Here is a 15,955-nt window from a genome sequence, read left to right as displayed (position 1 = left end):
AGTCGCAGGGAAGGACTCTAGTGACCTCATCTGTCGATTGTCTCTTCTCGCATCTGGCCGAATTTTGGAGAGATGATTCGTTTCGCGAAAATACCGAGTTCTCAGCGCGCGCTTGGTATCCCATTTTCAAAGGTTTCACTAAAAAATCCCTGCCTTTGTTCCGCGGCTCTCGCGGTGCCGAGCGAATGAGATACTTACTGTATATCAGAGTCTCCCAGATGGAGTTACACACTCCCCAAGCGGCTGATATGACGTGAAAGAGCGCCGGGTCGTCTCCCGTCGGCCTCCAGGTGAGCAAGACGAGCAAAAGACAGGCGTGGAAGGCGCAGCCCACGACTGAAACGGAGGATGGTGTATCAGCGGTGTAATCGATAAACCATTAGGTGTATGCAAAATGTCTTAGTCTTTTTTTTCAGCCCTGTAACGTAATTATTTTAAGTCGAAATATTTTTCCATTTTGTATCTTTGTAAGGTTAGAATTCTTTCTAAAACGCCATTCATCATGATTCATTGGTGCACGTAATCTTTCGCATCCACCAAATACACAAAAGAACTTTTTTACTGTAAATATTTAGTTTTGCCATTGACGTAGAAGGCTGTCCAGAGTTCATGATCCTATGAATGTCTGCGTTTAGGATTATTATATTAGGAAGTTGCATTGAAAGCTGCTGTTTTTCTGTTCTTTGAACATTTATTCCAATAACAAAATGTACGAATACATCAATCAAAGTATTTGCCCTCGGAAGCTATGACTTTTCCCCACTTCTCTGGCAGAAATTGAATTTCGCGACGAAAGAAAGGTCTATCTTTTGAACCAATCTATTCAGCAACCCAATTTTCGACTTCTCCGTAATTATGGAAATATATATCTTCCAAAGCGTGTTGCATCGATCGGAACAGATGGTAATCGTTTGAGGCTAGGTTCGAAGAATACGCTGGATGCGGGAGAACCTCCCATTCGAGCTCCATCACACGTTTCACAGCTACAGCAACATAGGGCCGAGCGTTGTCATGGAGAAGAATCACTTTCTGGCGATTTGAGGCAATTGATGGTCGTGTTTGCATCAAATTATCATTCGAACACTCCAATTGCTATCGATAACGTTCGGAGGTGACTGTTTCGTTCGGTTTCAATAGCTCATAATACACAACACCCTCCATATCCCACCAAATAAAGAGCATTGTTTTGTGACCGTAAATGTTTCGTTTTAGTGTCGATGACGTTGATGGTTGACCAGGATCAACCTATGATTTTTTGCGTTTCGGGTTATCGAAATATTAAATATACAAATAAGTTTTAAAACGTTTTTTGTGTAACGTATACTGCTGGTTTACAAGTCAGAAATTCTCCCGCGATTTTGTCACGTAACTGTAACCGGTCCAGAGTAATAAAAACGACGCAGAAGTTGCCTCAGCATTTAAACGTTCTTAAACGTTGGTAAATGAAAGATGGCAAGCGACAAAGCATTTATTCGTCACTGCATTCGTTACGAATTTTACCAAGGAAAAAGTGTTGCAAAAGCATATGCATCGATATGTTCTGTTCTTGGGAAGAATACTGTATCGAAAAATACGTGTGAATTTTGGTTCAGGCGGTTTAAAGTTGGTGATTTTGAGGTTAGCGATCGAGAACGTAGCGGCGTCCCGCAGAAGATTGAATATAAACAATTGCAAGCATTATTGGATGAAGACTCCGCACAAACGCAAAAAGAACTTGCTGAACAAGTGGGACAACAAACAAGTGGGTAACTCAACAAACTATTTCTAATCATCTACATGCAATGGGAAAGATTCACAAAGAAGGAAAATGGGTGCCACATGAACTGAGGCAGAGGAAAAAAGATGAAATGTGTCATGAAATGTTTGAATCTGTTAAACAAACAACGTAGGAAGTCTTTTCTGTGGAAAATTGTGACGGGCGATGAGAAGTGGATATGGTTCGACAATCCCAAATGCAAAAAACACTGGGTAGATCCCGGTCAAGCAACGACATCAACACCGAAGCGCAATATTCACTCGAAAGGAATTTTGTTATGCATCTGGTGAGATATCAAGGGTGTACTGTATTATGATCTTTTGCAATCGGGTGAAACTGTTACTGCTGATCGCTACAAACAACAATTGCTGCAATTGAACAAGGAAATCAGTCGAAAACGTCCATTTACTGGCAAAGAATTGCGCTCTGTTAAATTGCTCCATGATAACGCCAGACCATATGTTGCGAAATCGGTCAAGGAAACGTTATTAACGCTTGGCTGGGAAGTTTTGGAGCATCTGGCGTATAGTCCCGACATAGCCTCTTCAGATTATCACTTGTTCTGACCCATGCAAAATGCTTTGTCTTCAATTCACTTTCGGACATTTGACGAACTGCAAAAATAGGTTGATGACTTCATCGTGTCGCACGACAAATACTTCTTTACTGCTGGAATCCGTCAGCTGCCTGACTGATGGCAGAAGATCATAGATAATGACGACGCATATTTTAATTAATAAATGTATTGTTCTTTTCTCTCAAATACGTTTTGCATTGTCTTAAAAACGCTTTAAAACTTATTTCGATACCTTATAGATCCATTTTTCATCGTCGGTCACGATACGCCACAAGTACTCTTCTTTTTATGTCTTGCAAGCAAAGAAATCGAGATGTTCAAATTATTAGCAATGGCATTTTCGGTCAATTCATGTGCCATCTCCTTTCTTTCTGAATCTTTCTCATAGGTTATAAACGTCGTGAAATGGTTGATTTATCGACTTCAAGCTGTTGAACCAATTCTTTGAGTATTTGAGCAGGGTTTTCTTCCAATAAAGCTTGCAGTTGTTCATCTTCGAACTTTTTCGATTGACCTGGCCGTTGTTTGTCGTGAACGTCACAATCATCACTTTTGAATCGTCGAAACCAATCTCTACATACTGTTTCCGATGGAGCAGATTCACCATAAGTTTTTGCAAGCAATCGATGAGCTTCAGCAGCTGTACTTTTTTTCAAATCAAAATGGTATAAAAGTATACATCGGAAAAACAATTTATCGCGTTTCATTTTAATTCAGTTATGGAAGAGCACTTTGTTATAGAAAATTTATAAAAAAGTATAAGACCGGGTCTACAATAGATGTAGTAAGCTTGTAGCTTTTTGATCTAAGCTTTACCAATCGCTTCCCATTTCATTTCCTTTATGTTGTGATCTTTATAATATTTATTATCTTTTGCATACAAACAGGTTGTTTGTTATTAACTTAGTCGTCAATGTCAGCAACATATTCTTCGTTGTCGGACATTTTGCCAAACCAGTGCGTGAAAACTCAGAGGCAGGTGTGGTGTCCCCCGGCGATGTCGTATACGCCTGTAAAACAATCGAAAGCGATGACAGGCATATACGCATACGCATATGGGCGTACTGTACAGCGCGAGAGAAGTTAAGAAGGAGAAGTGGTGGGAGACGTTCCGATGTTGCATCCTTATCGCACGTCGTACGATCAAGAAAGAAAGCATTACCAGACGTGGTATGGTTAATGGTGTCCCCAATAGCTGTCTCACTCACTCTACGCTTGAATGCAGGGAATATGAGTGAGACAGCTATAGAGACGCCACACTGTCTCTATAGGTGTCTCGCTCGCTCTAATAGCGATGTATCGCGCTTCCCTCTTTTCTCATTAGCAGAAATGCCGATTAAGGGAATCCTATCTGTAGACCAGAGAAATAAGCTATTTCCACGAATTTTTTTTTCGGAAACTAAGCAGACGATTGATTTCAAACTTGATAGAAATAATAATATATGTTTTATTGATAAGAATAAATTTTTATAGCGTTATATGAATAATAATGTAGCAAATACACAAAAAATAACGTGACGTGTTTAGGCGCGCGCCGTTTCACGGTTCTTATAAAATCTCGAAATATGGTGGACTGGGACAAAAACGCAAGTAAGATAAAAATGCTACTTAAAATGTAGGCTCCGCTTTTTTTGAGAATATAAAAAAAAATTAGGGGACTCTTAATAATAATAAAAATTACAATTATAATAACGAAACGCTATACAGCATCTCCTGAAACCAGAGAAAAAACCTTTTTTTTATATAAAAAGTCGATCGATCGACTTCAGCATGTAGTTACATATTCGAAACATGTCTATCTATCGTGCGAAATTAAAAAATATTAATTTTTTATATGTACCGCGCTGTCTCTATAGGTGTCCCGCTCGCTGTAATAGCCATGTATCGCGCTTTGTTCTTTTATAACGCTATAAAAATTTATTCTTATCAATAAAACATTATATCAATAAAATATTATTATTTCTATCAAGTTTGAAATCAATCGTATGCTTAGTTTCCGAAAAAAAATTCGTGAAAATAGCTTATTTTTCTGCTCTACAGACAGGATTCCCTCCTTAATCGGCATTTCTGCTAAAGAGAAAAGAGGGAAGCGCGATACATCGCTATTAGAGCGAGCGAGACACCTATAGAGACAGCGTGGCGTCTCTATAGTTGTCTCACTCATATTCCCTGCATTCAAGCGTAGAGTGAGTGAGACAGCTATTGGGGACACCATTAACTGTACCACGTCTGATAATGCTTTCTCTCTCGATCGTGCGACGTGCGATAAGGATGCAACATCGGAACGTCTCCCACCACTTCTCCTTCTTAACTTCTCTCGCGCTGTACAGTACGCCCATATGCGTATGCGTATATGCCTGTCATCGCTTTCGATTGTTTTACAGGCGTATACGACATCGCCGGGGGACACCATACCTGCCTCTGAGTGTACATGTGCATAAATAACTTTTCTTATTGGCTGAGAGAAATCGGCCTTAAGCTTTAATTCCTAACTTCAAAAGTTCGGATCTGCCCAACTTTTGAAGTTAGGAATTAAAGCTTTAGGCCGATTTCTCTCAGCCAATAAGAAAAGTTATTTAGGCACATATACACGTTTTCACGCACGTTTCGATCTGGTTTGGCAAAATGTCCGACAACAAAGAACATATTGGTGACATTGACGACGAAGTTTCAATAACAATTGTACAAGCAAATCCCTGTTTATATGCAAAAGATAACAAATTTATTATGAAGATCACTACATAAAAGAAATGAAATGAGAAGCAATTGGTAAAACTTAGACCAAAAAGCTACAAGCTTACTACATTTATTGTAGACCCGGCCTAAACAAAAAATGGCGTCTGATGACTGAATTTTAGTGAGAAGTATTCATACTTTAAAATGACATAAAAGACATCTGTCACTGTTCACAGCATACATAGCTAGAAGCCATTTACACGTGAACAGCGACTAACTTCCTAATACGTATAATCCACTTTTTATCGCCAGTAATAATTTTCGCCAGTAGAATCTTAATTACACTGTCTAGAAAGCAATGAAGCTCACGTACTCAATCGGCGGATAATGCTGTTTTGCAACAATCATGCGGCATCCATTTCTCGAGATTCCGAATTTTTTCCATTCCATGCAGTCGCCTTGAAACTTACTTGATCAACTCCGAGCTGTTCTGCAAGTTCTACTTGTATTTGGCACGGGTTTTCAACATTTTTAGATTGTCGGCTTCAAACTTTCGTGGCGTCCCATCACGCGAACGATCACTCATGTCAAAATCACCGCCTTTAAAGCGAAAACAATATTTGCACACATTGTAGGGCACAATATTTTCTCCAAAAACAGAGTAAATGGATTCACATGCTTTAGCAATATTTTCCTTGCTGGAATTCATATCGAATACAGTGTCGAATATAAAATTTTTGGTAAATATTTAGAAGTACACAATCAGCTCCGATTTTAATGAGACTAAGCTCATTCGACGCGTTTTTGCACGAGAAACAACTTTTTCCTGTGGCAAAATCGTCGCTCAGTTCCGCGAAGCGAGATATGAAGCGTTAAAGCAGATCATAATTCAGGTTAGGAAAGCTGTTATATCGATGAACTTTGGCGACATAAACATGCCTCGTAACTAATTCCAAGTGTTCCGTGACCTTGATGTTGATATATCTAAACCGATTTGTGATATCGTTGCTCAGCAATACATTCGTCGCCTAGAGAAGTGCGTGTATTCGTGCATTATTCCCGCCAATAATAGCAATTTCTTAACACGACATAAACATGCCTCGTAACTAACATAAACTTCTCGAGTAATATGCAAAAAGTTTTAGTCCGTGCTCACTGTTCGTTAAAAAGTTATTAACAAATGAAGTTAGTGATAAGAGTTTGCACCGAGCATGTATACACACACACACACACCGCCGAAGGCCCCCCCGCACGCCCCCTTCGGTGTGTATGTGTGTGTGTATACATGCTCGGTGCAAACTCTTATCACTAACTTCATTTGTTAATAACTTCATTTGTTAATAACTTTTTAACCAACAGTGAGCACAGACTAAAACTTTTTGCATATTACTCGGGAAATTTATGTTAGTTACGAGGCATGTTTATGTCGCCAAAATTCGTCGATATAACAGCTTTCCTAACCTGAATTATGATCTGCTTTAACGCTTTATATCTCGCTTCGCGAAACTGAATGACGATTTTGCCACAGGAAAAAGTTGTTTCTCGTGCAAAAACGCGTCAAATGAGCCTAGTCTCATTAAAATCGGAACTGACTGTGTACTTCTAAATATTTACCAAATTTTTCTTTGCTCATTATACCAACTGTTATTTGTAAGGTTATATGCAACAATTCTTCTTTTTCTTCTTCTTCCTTAAATGATTTAATTCTTAAAGTTGTTGGTAAGCTATCCAAACTGCGATCCTATTCAGCCACAAGGTTAGATGTTAATTCTGACGTCCTATACAAATTTGTCAAGTAATAAATAAGCTTGTTTATTCCCACTGAAGGTAACGTCCGTCACACTGCGTTCGATCCTTATTTTGTATAACTTTGCTTTTAGATTGTTATTAATTTTGAAAATTTGGATAGTTAAAGAAAAAATGATCTAGCATTTGAATAACTGCTCCGTAAACATAACTTTAGTCCTTCTTTAAGCTCTTCTGATACAGGTGTTCACCTAAAGATACGTGGAACATCATAAATCTAGACAACAGAATTGTAATCGATCTCGGAAGGTCTAGAAACCAAGGGAGTGTACGCTTTTTTCTTGATTCTATTAAAAGAACAAAATCCTTTAAATTGTGATTGACTCCACAGAAACTGTATAATATTTTCCATAGCTTGTATTTCAAAGGACTGAAAAATGTCCATTGGGAACATGTTCTAACGAAGAGTAATAGATCCTTCATTTCGCGTTGCTTCTCTGGCAAGTTTATTCATTGATTCATTTTCGAAGATACCTTTGTAGCTCGGAACCCATAGAAAGTGAAGGGAGTAATTTTGGAAATATAAATCATGGATTATATCACAGATCGTATGAATAAAGATATGCGACTTATGGAAAATGCTTGTATTCAAAAGTGCAATGAGGACCGATACATGCTTTAAACATATTTATCTTCTGTATAAACTAAAGAAGTGCAAAACAGCCAGAGCCTCGGCCTCGAATACTTTATTATGTACGCTTAAATTAAACTTCACTTTGAATTCTGGAACATCATAAAATAAGGAGCAACTGGTTCCCATATTAGATATTAATAAGCCATCCGTAAAAATTAAATGACGACTGCTTAGCTTCTTATTAAAAATAATACGCTTGAATATCTATTCCACCGATTCTAACCTATCCTAATCTATGAGCTACTTCGACTATCCCTCTTTAGAATATCAGGAGAAATAATTGCTTCGATCGATTTTCATAAATGATAACCGAGGTAAGTTATTATTACTATCTATCTTTTTATCTTCAATGATCCTTGGCAGTTTCTTCCGCTTAAAGGAATTCCGCCTTAAAGGGGTTTACCTCTTATCTGTTTTGAACGTTTTATTTTTCTTGCGCAAACGCTTGCTTAAAAGAAGGAAGTCCGCAAATGAGAAGTTCGGTAAGTTGACTATCAAATTGAAAAGTCTCACTAAATCTATTTGCTTAAGAAACCCCTGAGCTTCACTCAATAACAGATAATGCTTTGCCATAATTTCTCTAACTGTACATAATTGCTCTTTGTATACGAGGAAATTAATGTCATCTGCTCGTGTATGTTACTGCCACGTTTATATCGCAATTAATACAAGAGTGAAAAGGGAACGAAACTGAATAGTCATTAATATTATGCTCATTGGAAGCACAGTTTTTATAAAAAGAAGAAAAATTGATACTTTTACAAATTGATACTTTTACAAATTTTCTCCAAAATTTTCTCCAAAACGAAGGCAATAACTACATTACACACCTTAGGGAAAAAAATTTGCGAGTAAATCCCTTCTTATCTAAAACCGAATATATTAGCAGTATGTAAAAGTTTCCATCGTTCACGTATAGATAGCTTTGTGAATTATTTACACGAAAGTTGCGTTAGATTATATCAGTATTGGTCAACCTGCATAGAAACTGATGCATAATAAGTCATATTCACTGACATTTTCATAAACATTTTTAATTCATATGAAGATGGGAGTCAATAAGACACATATTCGTCATTGTATGCTTTTTTTATTTCAAGCGCAAAACAGCTGTCCTAGCAACCAGAATCATTTGCGAAACTTATCGTGAAGGAACGATAGCTGAAAGTTCATGTCCTGAGTGGTTTCGGCATTTTAAAAGTGGCAATTTTGACTTGACAGACAAGGAGCATGCTGGACGACCGCAAGAGATAAGTTCGAATGACTCGGAAGTGTTATTGCAAGAAGATTCGATTCAACCGAGTGTAGAACTTGCTGAAAGGTTACATGTTAATCAGAGCACTGTGACTCGATGCTTGCATGAGATGAGGAAAAATGTGAAGAAAGGAAAATGAGTTCTCCATGAATTATCTGAGAACGCTATTGTCAGCCGAGTCACCATTTGTCTTTCACTGCTCAATAGATACAAACACAAATCTCTTTTGTATCAAATTTTGGGCGGAGCCGAAAAATTTATTATGACAATCCTAGTCGCAAGAAATCGTGGGTAAATCCCGGAGAACCCTCTACGTCATAGCCAAAACGAAATATCCATGGTCATGTGGTCCTTCTGTGTATCTGGTGGAAGGAATGCTGTATTATGAACCGTTAAAACTATCTCAGACTATCACCGCGGAATTATACAGTCGACAACTGAGGCAGTTGAATGAGCAATTGATCGAGGAACGTCCACATTTTGCGTCAAAGCAAAACAAAGTGATTCTTCTGCACGATAATGCCAGGTCCCATGTTGCATTGACGACCTGGGAAACTATAATGGAATTGCAATGGGAAGCCCTATCATATTCAACATATTCTTCAGATATTGTCTCACCGAATTTTCATTCATTTTGTTCTATGCAGTATAATCGTTCTAGTACACGATTTCGCAATGTTGAGAAAGTGCAACAATTTATCAATAACTTCATTCATTCTAAGAGCAAAGACTTCTTTTATCGTGGTATCCATTTTTGCCTGAAAGATGGCAAAAAGTAGTAAATAATACCGAAAAATATTTTAATTAAAGATATTATGTCATTTTTAAACATATTAATAAAAAACATTGCCTTAAAAACGATGGAAACTTTTGCATATCCCTAATAATTAGGAAGATCACAGGAAAACTTATAACAAAATTATTTGTAAGTATTTTCATAGCCTAGTTGTCACCATTCTTTATCAATCTAATTACCGAGCTTGGAGGGAATCATTTACTATTCCAATTCATTAGAAGTCTCATAGAGTCTCCAAGTAATTCCAAATTAATATATGGGTCGTCAATTCCCTTAAGAACCACTCTTTTATATATTTTAACCTAAACACTATTCGATAAAATTAAAACTTATTCGCCCAAACGAGACAGACAAACGGATTGGCTTCAACCAGAGTAGAAAAATTAATAGTGAACTTGTTAAAACCAGTCCTCTTGAGATCAAACGAAACAGATCACTGTTTTATTTAATACTGGTGAGCAACTAAGTTTCTGGATTTCACACATGGATGGCGCTAACGACACATGTAGTCGACATACATGTCTGAAGTTGTGTTTTTTTATAGCTTGGACATCTGTTAATAATAACCAGTCGTAATACCAACACATATCGCAACGTAAAAATATTTTTTCTAACAACGAAGATGTCGAGTTTCGTGCCAAATAAACAGCATTTGCGGGAAGCTTTGCTTTTCTGCTTTGACTTGAAAAAAAGTGCAGCTGAAACACGTCGTTTGCTTAAGGAGGCCTACGGCGAACATGCACTATCGAAAACTACCTGTGAAGGTTGGTTTAAACGCTTTAGAAGTGGCGATTTCGACACTGAGGACAAGGAGCGCTCCGGCAGACCAAAAACAATTGAGAACGCCGATCTGCAAGCGTTATTGGATGAAGATGATACGCAAACACAAGATCAACTTGCGGAGACATTAAACATAACTCGCCAAGGTATTTCCAAACGTTTACATGCCATGGGAAAAATTCAAAAGGAAGGAAAATGGGTGCCGCATGAGTTGACTGAAAGACAGATGGAAAATCGAAGAGCCACTTCCGAAATTTTGCTTTTGCGGCATGAAAGAAAGAATTTCCTGCATCGAATTGTTACTGGCAGTGAGAAGTGGATATATTTCGAGAATCCCAAACGCAAAAAATCATGGCTTTCACCTAGCGAAGCATCAACATCGACAGCACGGCCAAATCGCTTTGGAAAAAGACAATACTCTGCATTTGGTGGGACCAGAAAGAAATCGTATACTATGAGCTGCTGAAACCGGGCGAAACTGTCAATGGGCATCGCTACCGACAACAACTGATCAATTTGAACCATGCATTGCTCGAAAAAACGGCCAGAATGGGACATGAGACACGAACGAGTGATATTGCAGCACGACAATGGCTTCGTGCCATCGCACTTCCATCGTCCAGGACACCATCAAAACACTGAAATGGGGTCTGCTACCGCACCCGCCGTCTTCGCCAGACCTGGCCCCTTCCGATTATCACTTGTTCCGGTCAATGGCGCATGGCTTGGCTGGGCAACACTTGGCCAATTTCGAAGAAGTGCAAAATTAGTTGGATGAATGGTTTCGGTCCAAAGACGTGTCGTTTTATCGTCGCGGTATTCATGTATTGCCAGAAAGATGGCAGAAATGTGTAACTAGCGAGGGACGATACTTTGAATAAACCATTTTTTATATTTCTCTTGAAATTTTCCATTTTTCATTGATCAAAGAAACCCGGAAACTTAGTTGCACACCTAGTATTATTTAACCTTGTCACAAGTTTCAAAGTCCCAATAGATAACTTGTCCTCTAAATTTAAAGGGAAAACCCTTTCAATAGAAACGAGGTAAGAATCCTTTGCATCACTATCGTATCTATTACCAAGCAGTTTCACCAATTGTCTAGGAATATTGGTATAAGGACTGAGCTTATCTTCGAGATTCGCTTTCTTTGTTTTGGATTAGAAACCAACGGTTGAGCTCTGAGAAGGAGCTACAGCCTTTTTTTTCTTTTGAAGACATTCCTGTTTGTTTCTTTGTACTGTCCTTGTATCCCTGATAGCACATGTTTCCCTGGGGACGTCCTCAGGACATATGTGCTATTAGGAATGTGACTATCCGGCGCCTACAATATCTCGAAACCAATAAATTCTGTAATCGGTATGCTTGAAACGCGGCTCTATCCTTGTATATTATTGACCCTTGTGTTTATAAAACAACAGTCGAATTTTGGTTGCATGTGAGAACCGTTAGTAGTCTTTTCCACATATCCAGTGTCGAAGCCTTGGCAACCATGTTCTCGCAACAAGAAAGAATGGCTGCGTTCAGCAGAACAAAGTGATCAATGAGCGCTTAGTGATTCTCGCTCCTGATTGGTAAATACTTCTGGGTCTATGAAGAATCTAAAAGAATGCTCCAATCACAGACAATAATCACTAAGCGCTCACTGATCATTTTGTTCTACTGAACGCAGCCATTGTCTATGTCAGTAGCAGTCTCCTCATTGCTGTATAAATGTTCCGCGAGCGGAGTTAAAGACTCCCCAAAGGACGAATTCGTTTCAATATTAGACGGGGCGCCCATTGTGAGAACGAAGAATGCCACGTATATCTTTCAAACGTATACGTTTCAAATTACACTAAATCGATTCACTCAAATCTTGCAGAATTTGATAACATAGATTCTCAACTTAAAATCCTAAAGAAAAAAAGCCAAGGTCGAACCAACGTAGACATAAGAGAAACAACTAGATCCAGACAACTAGTTACAGTCAGACAAGGCGTATGCACCTTACGGCGGCCATTATCGGACTCTCTATGTGCACCAATGAATCATAATGAATGGCGTTTTAGAAAGTTCAATACCAATCTTACAAACACACAAAACGGCGGAAAAATATTTCAATTTAAAATAAACACATTTTACAAGTCTGAGAAGAAACTAAAACTTTTGCATAGACTTAATACAAGGGCCGGACCACCTTCGTTCTTGTATTTTGCGCACATCTTTCTCGTTATTATACACTTCAACGCGAGCCTTCGATGCTTCACTTGGCAGTCGTGGAGTAGCCTCGCAAGCATAGACATAATATATCTAGACTACGTGTTCGAAGAGCGGGGATAGAGCTCACGTAGAAAAGGATGCACTCTGTTTTTATTTTGCGTTCTCTCTTGCACGCTCTCGATGGAAGGAGAGTAGGGGAAGCAATTGCTAACCTGTACGACAGTGCAGCAGCTGCTTTCTTTTCCGATATACTGATCAATCTAGACCACCGTGCTTTCAACTCACTCCGAAGTATATAGGGTGTCTCATAATGTACGACTTTCCTCTGGGGATGTAAAAGAGAGTGAAATTCTGAGTCGAAAGTTCCTCTTCCACTTTTTCCTCCGACGATTAATAACAAAGTTATTAACGAGGAAAGTTGACCATTTAATGAGCTAATTGATTAATATTATTAATAATAATAATTAATATTAAAAAGATATCTTACTTCTTTCTTTGTCTTCACAGTTCGTTGTTTTGAATCTTGTTGCGTTTAAGATTAAGGAACCGTTGCTAAAAAGTATCTCATGTAAGAAATAACTATAACACTTGTCAGCCGTTTCTCAATCCGCGAAGCATCGAAGTCATCTTAACATAAATATGGGAAAAGCAAAATAAAAGATAAAAGAAGAATTTATTGTGATGAATTAACACCTTGTAGAAGAGTAGATGAAACATACATTAAGTAGTTTCTACGAACAATATTTTGAACCGGCGCTTTAAAAAATCGGTCTTTTTCAAGACCACTGAAAAACCATTGGTTCTTTTCATTTAAAATAATATTTAATAAAATTTCCATTTTTTAATTTGTTTTTAATCGATTTTTTGTTTTTGTTTATTAAAAATGATTAATCAATTAGCTCATCAAATGATGATAATTCTGAAATGATGATAAATTTAGCTATCTAATATCATCAGATAAAAACAAATTTCAGCGCCAGCGTAAGGTGGAGCCCTGCACCAGTGTACGGCACTACGCGACAGCCGTGCGCGCCACGCCATTGGTCAACTTTCCTCGTTAATAACTTTGTTATTAATAGTCGGAGGAAAAAATGAAAGAGGAACTTTCGACTCAGAATTTCACTCTCTTTTATATCCTTAGAGGAAAGCCGTGTGTTATGAGACACCCTGTATACAGGTACACAGTATTATCGTACTGTATTATCATACAAATTAGTTGTTTCCCCTATTCCATTTTCACCGAGAGTGTGCAAGAGAGAACGCACAGACAAAACAGAGCATTCTTTTCTACATAAAGTCTATCCCCATCCTTAAAATTTGGGAGAATGCGCAGTCTAAATATACTACGGCTCATATTCTGAACTCTCTTTTATCGCTAAAAGTGACTGTAAAAATGGCTTATAAGCTTCCTGATTAGTTATAAGCTACTTTTAGAGTCACTTTTAGTGATGAAAGAAGTTCAAAACATGGGCCTATGTCTATGCTCGCGAGTTTATCCGCGCCGCCGGCTCAATCCCCTCATGGTCCGACCCTCAGCATCGTTGGAAATTCGACGCGTCGAGGATCACTTACCCACGACAAAGTACCTTTTAATGTGCCTCAGTAGCATCGAGAGCGTCACGGCGGCGAGGGCCTGCAGCACAGCTAAGCTGAGGAAGCTTAAAGTCACTGTGGCGACGCCACCCAGGGCGCACACCACGTACGCCTGTCGACGAAGCGGGCGTGTCGTTAATTATAGCCGTGTAATTTTCGGGAAATACGCTGCGCTAATTATAATCGGTTTAAGGAAATTGAATAGCTCGTCGCATCGCGTCGCCCAGACGGCCGCCTTGCCAAAATGTTTGTGCTCGAGATGAAGCGCGTCAACATGTCAATGTCTCGAAGGGAGGAAATGGAAAATTTGTTCGGGCCGAGAAGTCGGGTGAGGTGACTCCGAAAATACAGAACGACACGCATGTTTTCTCCCCGGGGAAAGACAGCGCCGCTCTCTTCGGCTTTAAAATTATCTCCGAGCTGTGTGTATCGGCTAAATCTCGAAATAATCGCACGACACTCGCGCCGAAAACTGAATAACCTCACGAGCAATATGACTGACACGTGTGATCTTTCACAAAGGTGAAATATTCGTTTCCTGCTGAAAGACTGCAATACGCGTACTCGTTATTGCCATAATCACCGTCAAATATTATTATTAATAACAATTGTTATCATTATTCAATAACAATTGTCAATAACACCGCGGCAGCACTTGCCGCGAAAACGATTTCCCTGATTACAAAATTGGGTCATTGAGCAATTGTATAATCACGAATGTCAAATTCGCTTTTCTCGTTGCAATTTCATTCTTACGGGATCGTTCGTGCGACTATCTCGAGGCGAAGGAGAACGAATCGGTCGGCGGTGAATTCACGCAAGGACCGTTTGTTTTCCGTTTACCTCCACGAAATCGGCGTAGATGAAACCCTGCTCGAGTCCGATGAAGAGGGTGAGCGGCGCCGCGAGCTGCAGCTTGGGATCTTGAAACGCGCATTTAACGGACTTCAGGATACTGCGGGCAGTGGTGCGGTCTTGGCTTGCTTGCGGCTCTTGCATCCTCGAGTCGAGGAACGCGCAGGATATGCTCAGGCCGAGCACCGCTAAGCCGAGCCAGATGCTGACCAGCACCTTCGACGTGCCCCACGTGACTGTCGGCACGTAGAGCGATTCGTTGTAGAAGTACGTTTCCTCCGAGCAGTACTCGGCCCCGCAGATGTCCCCGACGTCGCTGTTCACAGTGCTGCTAGGTGGCACCAAGTCCGTCAGTCTGACGAGGATCGAGGCGATGACGCAACCTGAAACGCACACGGTCAGTAGTATCAGCTCGGTCAGCGTGAAATTATTTACGAATTAATTAGCGACCGTTAATTGCTCGCCGGCGAAATAATCGATACCAATTAACGCGTTCACGCAACCGAATAAGGAAAAAGGAATAGGATGAAAGGAAATAGAAAAAAGGATGTTTAAAAGTCAAACGAGTTATGATTGCATCCTATTCGCGATTTCATGAAACGATAAAAATCGTTAAACGGAAAGATTCTTTGCAATAAAGAGAATATATATCAAATATTGAGAAACATGATGAATATCGGAGGGAATAAGACTTTAGGTTCCGACTTTAGCGTCCGATGAGCTTGATGAGCGTCGTGGCGCAGCAATAATTGTGGACCCATAACGCGCAAAGGAATAAAAAAGGACATTCAAGAGTCAAATGACTGCATCATCTTCGCGATTTCATGGAATGATAAAAATCTCTGACTTGGAAAATGGCAAGATTGGCTGATTCTTCTGCAATAAAGAATACAGATCTCGAATTTTGACATAAATATCAGAGAAGATAAAACTTTAGGTTCCGACTTTAACTTTAACATTCAACTTGACGAGCGTCGTGGCGCAGTACCGATTGCGAAACCGCAACGCAAAAGAATAAAGAAAGG

The 15,955-nt window shown here is 39.3% G+C and overlaps 1 protein-coding gene across 6 annotated transcripts in view; it reads right to left on the bottom strand.

Moving 5' to 3' along the window:
* Window positions 1–15,955, bottom strand: part of LOC105184893 (UNC93-like protein) — a 41,366-nt gene that overhangs the window by 2,265 nt on the left and 23,146 nt on the right. For 5 of the 6 annotated variants that reach the window (XM_011144007.3, XM_025307970.1, XM_025307972.1 and 2 more), the window contains 3 exons: window positions 14,919–15,313; window positions 14,055–14,187; window positions 199–336 (listed from right to left, as the gene is read on the bottom strand). In XM_011144007.3, the coding sequence (XP_011142309.1) occupies window positions 199–336; window positions 14,055–14,187; window positions 14,919–15,313 (666 nt within the window). The remainder of the gene's footprint in view (window positions 1–198; window positions 337–14,054; window positions 14,188–14,918; window positions 15,314–15,955) is intronic. The other variant, XM_025307973.1, reaches the window with a different exon arrangement.

This window comes from Harpegnathos saltator, unplaced genomic scaffold (assembly GCF_003227715.2).
Source record: "Harpegnathos saltator strain DR-91 unplaced genomic scaffold, Hsal_v8.6 scaffold133, whole genome shotgun sequence".
Classification (NCBI taxonomy): Eukaryota; Metazoa; Arthropoda; class Insecta; order Hymenoptera; family Formicidae; genus Harpegnathos; species Harpegnathos saltator.
This window is presented reverse-complemented; position numbering and strand designations above follow the sequence as displayed.